At 40.4% G+C, this 8238-nt stretch overlaps 1 protein-coding gene across 1 annotated transcript; it reads right to left on the bottom strand.

Moving 5' to 3' along the window:
• Window positions 1-898: 898 nt before the first annotated feature.
• Window positions 899-4273, bottom strand: LOC145066621 (uncharacterized). Its single transcript, XM_079013908.1, has 2 exons — window positions 3160-4273; window positions 899-1365 (listed from the first exon to the last, which is right to left on the bottom strand). The coding sequence occupies exons 1-2, from the start codon at window positions 4271-4273 to the stop codon at window positions 899-901; spliced, it is 1581 nt and encodes a 526-aa protein (XP_078870034.1).
• Window positions 4274-8238: the final 3965 nt, after the last annotated feature.

Below are 8238 nucleotides of genomic sequence, written 5' to 3'. Positions count from 1 at the left end.
CAACGAAGTTCAGCTTATCATTGATCTTAATTTCCTCCAGGGGTACTATCAATGCTTCATCGGCTAGACATTTCTTAAGATTGGAGACGTGGAATGTGTCATGAATGGCGCTTAACTCTTGGGGCAACTGGAGTTTATAAGCTACCGTACCAATCCTTTCAATGATTTCAAAGGGTCCAACATATCTCGGGCTTAGTTTTCCTTTCTTACCAAAACGCACAAGCCCTTTCCAAGGCGACACTTTTAAAAGTACCTTGTCTCCTACTTGGAATTCTAATGGTTTTCGACGGTTATCCGCATAACTTTTCTGACGATCTCTAGCAGCTTTAAGCCTATCCTTGATGATAGCAATCTTGTCAGATGTTTCCTGGATAAGTTCGAGTCTAGTCAACTGTCTGTCTCCGATTTCTGTCCAACATAAGGGCGAACGACACTTGCGTCCATACAATGCTTCATATGGAGCACATTGGATACTCGTGTGGTAACTGTTATTGTAGGAAAACTCAATTAGAGGCAAATGAGTATCCCAATTTCCTTTGAACTCGATGACACACGCTCGTAGCATGTCTTCCAATGTTTGTATTGTTCTCTCTGTTTGCCCATCTGTTTGAGGGTGGTAAGCTGTGCTCAAATCTATCTTGGTTCCTAGTGCCTTCTGTAACATCCACCAAAATCGTGATGTAAAACGACTATCTCTATCAGAAATGATAGATAGGGGTACACCATGCAGAGAAACAATTTTGTCGATGTAGATTTGGGCCAATTTTTCCATCTTGAAATCTTCCCGGATGGGGAGAAAGTGAGCAGACTTCGTCAGTCAATCCACTATGACCCAAATTGAGTCGTGACCTTTAGCAGTTCTAGGAAGTTTGGTAACGAAATCCATAAATATTTGCTCTCATTTCCATTGGGGAATTTCAGGTTGTTGCAACAGCCCGGATAGTTTTTGATGTTCAACCTTGACTATTGAGCATGTCAAACATTTCCCGACATACAAGGCAATATCCTTTTTCATTCCAGGCCACCAATAGTACTTTTTAAGATCCTTGTACATCTTATCCGCTCCAGGGTGGATTGAGTATTTAGATCGATGAGACTCCTCTAGTACCATATCTCTCAGATTGCTAACCCTTGGAATCCAGACCCTGTCCTTAAAATAACGAACTCCATCAGGTTTGGTTTCAAATCTCTCTTCCAAACCATGTAAAGTCTCGCCTGGAAGATTTTCCTTGAATAACGCTTTTTCCTGGGCATCAATGATTTGGGATTTCAAGCTTGTCTGAATTACCATTCCCAAAGCTCTCACATGGGAAGGTTTCACTCTTTCTTTCCTACTAAGAGCGTCGACTACTACGTTAGCCTTTCCTGGGTGATATCGTATCTCACAATCATAATCACTAAACAACTCTACCCATCTTCTCTGCCGCATGTTTAACATTTTCTGATCCAGGATATGCTGAAGGCTTTTGTGATCAGTATAAATGGTGCACTTGGTTCCGTACAAATAATGCCTCCATATCTTAAGAGCGAAAACTATTGCTCCTAGTTCTAGATCATGGGTGGTATAATTCTTCTCGTGCGGTTTGAGTTGTCTGGAAGCATACGCAATGACCTTATCTTTTTGCATTAACACACATCCTAATCCTTGATGAGACGCATCACAATACACCACGAAGTTCTCTGATCCTTCTGGTAAAGCCAGAATTGGTGCATTGCACAACTTGTTTTTCAGGATTTGAAAAGCCTCTTCGTGTTTCTCTTCCCAGAGAAATTTTCTATCCTTTTGGGTCAAAGATGTTAATGGTTGAGCAATCCTATAGAAATTCTCAATGAAACGTTTGTAGTACCCAGCTAATCCTAGGAACTGTCGTATTTCTGTCGGGGTTTTGGGGGCTTCCCATTTCTTGATTGCCTTGATTTTAGCTGGATCTACATGAATTCCTCTTTCGCCGATCACATGACCAAGAAAATGTACTTCCCGAATCCAAAATTCACACTTAGTGAACTTGGCATACAATTTTTGCTCCTTCAACATCTCCAACACTAGCTTCAGATGTTTATTGTGATCTCCTTTGGTTTGCGAGTAAACAAGTATGTCATCGATAAATACAATTACAAACTTGTCTAGGTATGGTCTACAGACCCTATTCATCAAATCCATGAATACAACGAGTGCATTCGTTAGACCAAAAGGCATGACTAAGAACTCATAATGTCCATAACGGGTTCTAAATGTTGTTTTGTGAATGTCCCCTTCGTGAATTCTTAGTTGATGATACCCTGACCGAAGGTCGATTTTTGAGAAGTAGGAAGCGCCCTGCAACTGATCGAACAAGTCACCTATTCTAGGGAGGGGATATCGATTCTTGATTGTCAACTTGTTCAGTTCTCTGTAATCAATGCACATTCGGAACGAACCATCTTTCTTTTTGACGAATAACACTGGGGCTCCCCACGGTGAAGAACTTGGTCGAATAAACCCTTTGTCTAGAAGTTCTTGAAGTTGTCCGGATAGTTCTTGCATCTCGGATGGTGCAAGGCAATATGGTGTTTTTGCTACCGGTGCCGCTCCGGGAACTAAGTCTATCCGAAATTCGACCTGCCTGTGAGGGGGTAAACCGGGCAATTCCTCCGGAAACACTTCGGGATAGTTTTGAACCACTGGAATCTCCTTGAGTTGCTTAGCTTCAGGTTCTCTTTCTAGCACGTGAGCCATGAATGCAATACAATTCTTCTTCAGGTACTTGTGAATCTTGTGAATCTTCATGCTTGATACTATGTTTAAACTTCTTCCTGGCTTCTCACCATGTATGATAAGGGTTTCTCCATTAGGGAGAGGCACTCTAATGACTTTCTCGTAACAACCAATGCCCGCTCTATTTTTGGATAACCAATCCATCCCTACTATCACATCAAAACTACCTAGTTCTATAGGAATTAGGTCAATGTTAAATAGTTTATCAGCTAAATTCAGAGTACAACCAGGAATTATATCATTAGCCCTAATTTCATACCCATCAGCAAGTTCAATAGCATAAGCATTCCTCATCTTTTTCGATTTCAAGCCAATTAACGGTCTAAATGCTAAAGAAACAAGGCTCCTATCTGCTCCCGCATCAAATATTACTGATGCAAAATGGTTGTTCAGGAGAAACGTACCTGTTATCACTTCAGGGTTCTGACGAGCTTCTTCTGCACCAATCACAAAGGCTACACCTCTTGGCCGTCCAACTTGATTTCCTTGGAAGTTTTGCCTGGCTTGGCCTTGTCCATTGTTATCAGGTCCTTTGTTCAGTTTGGGACATGCTCTACGGAGATGATCAGTACTCCCGCACTCGTAACATGCCCTTTTTCCTTCCTTATTCATCTTACAATACTTCGAGTAATGGCCTGTTTGCTTACAGTTTTGACATACTGGGCAAGCTCCCTTGTGATGAAAGTTACACTTATTGCACTTCGGAAGCGGTCCTGAGTACTGCTTTCGCTCCTGCACTTCATGTTCTTGAGTTTTCACTGGTTCTTGCTCCTGGGCTCTTACCATAAAGTTTCTTGAGACTTTCTGCTTCCTCCCTGACTTGCCTCCATACTTCTTCTCTCCCTGATCTGCTGGCTTCCTCTTACTACTAGAGCTTTCCTTTGTCGATGCTCCCATCCTTATCACATCATTGGTTAGTCGATTTGCTAGACTTACTGCACTTTTAATAGTAGTTGGGTTTGCTGAGGTAACCATTCCCCGAATCTCTGGTGCCAGACCCCAGATGTAACGATCTATCCGTTTCTCCTCAGGAGTAACCATGTGAGGTACCAATTTTGCTAGTTCATGAAATCGGACTGTGTACTTCTCTATTTGTGTTCCAACCATAGAATGGTTCCAGAATTCAGATTCAAGCTTCTGAAGTTCATCCTTGGGACAATACTCCTCTATCAACAGCTTCTTTAGGTCTTCCCAAGTTAGTTGATATGCTGCCGTACGGCCTCGGGTTTGCACTAGCGTATTCCACCAGGTTAATGCCCTATCTTGGAATAGGCAAGATGCATACTCAACTTTGTTGCGCTCGAGGAATTTGCTAATGTGAAGGACCGACTCCATGCTGTCAATCCATTTCAGCAACCCGACCGCACCTTCCTTTCCATGGAACTCCTTAGGTTTACAGGCCATAAAGGACTTGTAGTTGCATTCTCTTTCATTGTTTCCTCGGTTTCCTCCACTACTTCCTTGGTTAGAATTAAGTCCTGCAGTTACTTGAGTAACAATGTTTGGGATTGCTTGCATGAGTTATGCTACAATATGAGCAACATCGGGTGTTTCGTTCTGTGGGCGCCCGCGATTATGCCTTCCTGACATGGTTCTATTACACAAGAGTAGAAATACGTATAAATACATAAAATAATGTATAATATTTAGTTCACTACTATTTTGAAAACCATAAGTGTTGTCAAATTAATGGGTTGCATTAATACTATGCATATACATTTTAGAAAGAAAAGAAAAGAAAAAGAAAAAAAAATCTCTTTATTCGACCATTTACCAAATAAATTCTAGGGTTTGACCTCATAGTAAAAGTTTTCAAACATAAAATAAAATTCTTCATTACCATTTGAAATTGTCTTAAAACCAAACCAATACATCAATCCCAAAATAAAGTTTCAAATGTTTTTTCCAAAAGACACCCAACATGGGTTCTCATTTCATGACAAAATAAATTAAAATACTTAAATCAGAACCAAACACTAATCGCTTTCCCAATGAGAAACATCAACACCACAATCAGTAATAGCCCAACAAGCACATAATATGCGGTCATCGCACGACATGCCACTCGTCTAGCAGCACTAGCAGTGTCAGCAGTCTCCATCGGATGCTGAAACAGGATTTCCATCCTTGTCAAGACTTCATCTAAAACGTCCCGATGCCCAGCTATCACAACGAGACTGTGACGTAGGCCCGCTGCTATCGACTGCAATCTCCGGGACTCCTCCGGGGTCATACCTGGCTGCCTGACAGGTATCCCTATGACTTGCTGTGGTGAAGGTGCTCTCGGTCCTGCATTGCTGGGTCCTACCCCGCTAGGTCCTGCCGTGCCAAGTCCTGCTGTGCTGGTGGCTATCCTCCCTGGAATGGGAATACTCTTCCTCGCCGTCCTCCGAATGCGAAGTCCATAAAGTGGTGGTTGTGGCAACACCGATGTAGGTGATGCGTCGCGTCGTTGATTTGGGGCGTTGTCATTGCTGATCTCTACCGAGTTTCCTGTATCTTCCGTGTCCTCCGATGGGTCTTCTTCTACCGAGGCGGGGGGATTACGTCGAGGGATATATTGACGTATCTGGACTCGTCGGCTGAGGCGGTAGCGCGGGAAGATGACGATGTGGACATAGTGGACTGAGACATAGTTTCAATGAGATATGAAATAAATGACAATGCATGCCTATATTATGCAATGCTTACACACACCAAAATTTACCATTTTGAGTTTTTGAAATAAAGTTTTCTTAAATATTTTTGTTGAACATATTCCCATTATAATTAGCTCATGCTTTGTATAAATCTTTCCTTAATAAGTTTTGGTTATAGGTTGTGTTTTCTTAAAGAAAAACCGATGTTCTCTATAACTTTAGCTCTGATACCACTTCTATCACACCCCGCTAAAGCGGAAACGCAAGATATGACAGCGATAACGGTTTCATTGCAAAAGATAAAGATACATCACCATAGCAGTATTTAAAAGTTTACAACCCATAGCTTAAAAAGAAACAAAGTACAAGTTTTTCCAAAACAACATTATTCAAAATATAACTTCATAATAGCTTCAACACGATGCAGCATGCTCTATGATGATGAATCTTTACATCCACTTACTAATTATTTCCTGAAAAAACATGTAAAACGAGCGTCAACTATGAAAATAGTTGGTGAGTTCACAAGTTTATAAAATCGAGCTTGAAATAAGGCTTTTCGTAAATACAAGTACATTGCTTTAATGATAAACAAAGTTGATTGCTATTAATGAATACAAGTTTATTGCTATAACGAGAAACGAGTTTGTATGTATATGAGCAAACAATGAGTCTCAACCAAACCTATGACTGAAGCCCTATCGAGATCTATGCTTTTCGTTCCATAGATGAATATGGTATCATGCACTCCAGCAATATGGCGAGTGAGGAGTTGTCAATTCCTAATAGCGCTATCCATAATGACCATTGGCACAAAGAGTTAATGGTTAGAGATAAGGGAAGGGCCTTGGTACGATAAGTTCTCATGTTCCGTGTTGCATAGACATACATAGAGAGACATAGCAATACAATAGCAATCGTGTTTGATACAAATCAATTTAAATACAACATGCAAATAATAGTTTTTCTGGACATGCTTTTCCATCCCAAAACATAAAAACTGAAAATAGGGGAGTGCGTGAATACTCACAATGTTTCGAGAAGGTAAAAGTGGTACTTCGGAATGCACCAACGTCTTACTATCGGGATCCTACGACATCAAACACACACTAGTGAGTTTCCATGTCGAAATCTAATGCTAATATACTAAATTCTACATATAGTGAAATGCCAATTTATGTTTTAGTATTTGATTTTATATTAATTGGTTAGACTTTTTCTGAAATAACGAAATTCTACAAGTCGTGCGATTAATTACAACTTTGGAATATAAAATTTCCAAATTTTAAGTCTTTATAACAACATAAATTCACGAAAAATAGCATTCAAAGGGTAACCAAAACAAGTTATCACATGCATGTGAGGGCTTTCAAAAGGAAAAATGTTCAAAATTTATTCAGAAGTGAAATAGGGGTATTGAACCCAAACAAGTTAAGAAATGTTGCATGCAATGGTGCATGAGATGTAAATGTGGCTGAAGTTCATGAATTTGTGTAGCCCATTCAGTGAGGTTTTAAGCCACGAAATTTAAGTCATCATTCACTGGATATGTTAAGTTTCTAAATTATTTTTCCTCAGATTTATGGTTGGGTTTAAGGCCATTGATCATGCAAGGTAAAAATGGTGATCACAGAAAAAGAGCTGTTTGCGCAACTATTTTGTAAAAATTGCCAAAAATCGGATATTTAATATTTTACAGTGAGACCAGTTGGGTTTGAAAGTTAACTCATGTAGCTATCCAATACAAAAAGAATATCATGATTTGGTTAAGTAATGACCGAGTTATGGTCGTTCAAAGTTGAACAAAGTAATCTGGCAGATTGCATGTTTGCTTTGAGTGCATTCTTAGGATATTTTGACAAGAACATCATGCATGCCTTTGTTAAGGTCCGATTTCTAGCACATGCATGGAGTGAATGAGCATCCAAGATGTACTAGAAATGGTGTAAATGCTTTTGATCATGTAAGAACACAAAAGAAATGGAGAAGATGTAATACTTGGTTTTGAAGCCACATGAACATATGTGCATCACTTTCACTCCTTGCATGGGTTTGATCCTGGATTTTCACCATTTCAAACACATGCATTGTGTTATGGTGAGAATCTACAAACTACAAGGGAAAAATAAGGATTTCTAGCCATGGAAAGGCATAGAATCCGAAAAGTAGAGAAAACTATGAAGAAGAAGAAGTAAAAATCATGAAACTATGAGAGAAGATGTTGTTGTTTACCTTGGTTTTGACTTTGAGAGAAGTAAGAACACTTCAAGGTCTCCTAAATCTCGAAATTATGGAAGAGGAAGGGAGGATTTTCGTGAATTAGAGAGAGAGAAAGGAAGAGAGTTTGTGTGAGAGGAGAGTGGAGTGTAAGAGAGTGGAGAGATCAGAGGAAGTGTGAGGGAATATGTAACACCCCGTTCTTTAAGTGTTTAAGTATGAGTCCCTGAGATTGAAGAGGAAGGTTAATTCTGGTCCTTTTGCGAGAAATGAGTTTCATCCGAGAAGGTTTCGGGCTGGCGTATGTGTTAGAAGCATTGGGCTTCTCGTCACCCGTATGAATGTAAAGTTATTTGGGAGCGGGTTTAGATTAGAGGAGTGGCGGTGTTTTGAAATTGATCATTGGTTATAGCTCGTGGTGGTATAAGTGGAAAAGGGTCCCATGCATGCATGGCATGCATGCATTTATTGGTGAAGTCTGGTTGGGTACGCCCAACGTAAGTTGGACGTACGCCCAGCGTAAGGGAGCGATAAGTTGCGGGTGTCCGGGTGAGTACGCCCAACGTACCAGGGAGGTACGCCCAGCGTACTCTCAGAAACTCCAAACCCTAATTTAGGGTCAGCCAC

Source organism: Lactuca serriola, chromosome 8 (assembly GCF_051521515.1).
Source record: "Lactuca serriola cultivar US96UC23 chromosome 8, Lser_US96UC23_V15, whole genome shotgun sequence".
NCBI classification, from domain to species: domain Eukaryota; kingdom Viridiplantae; phylum Streptophyta; class Magnoliopsida; order Asterales; family Asteraceae; genus Lactuca; species Lactuca serriola.
The sequence above is the reverse complement of the archived record's forward strand: the minus strand, read 5'-3'. Positions and strand labels throughout refer to the sequence as shown.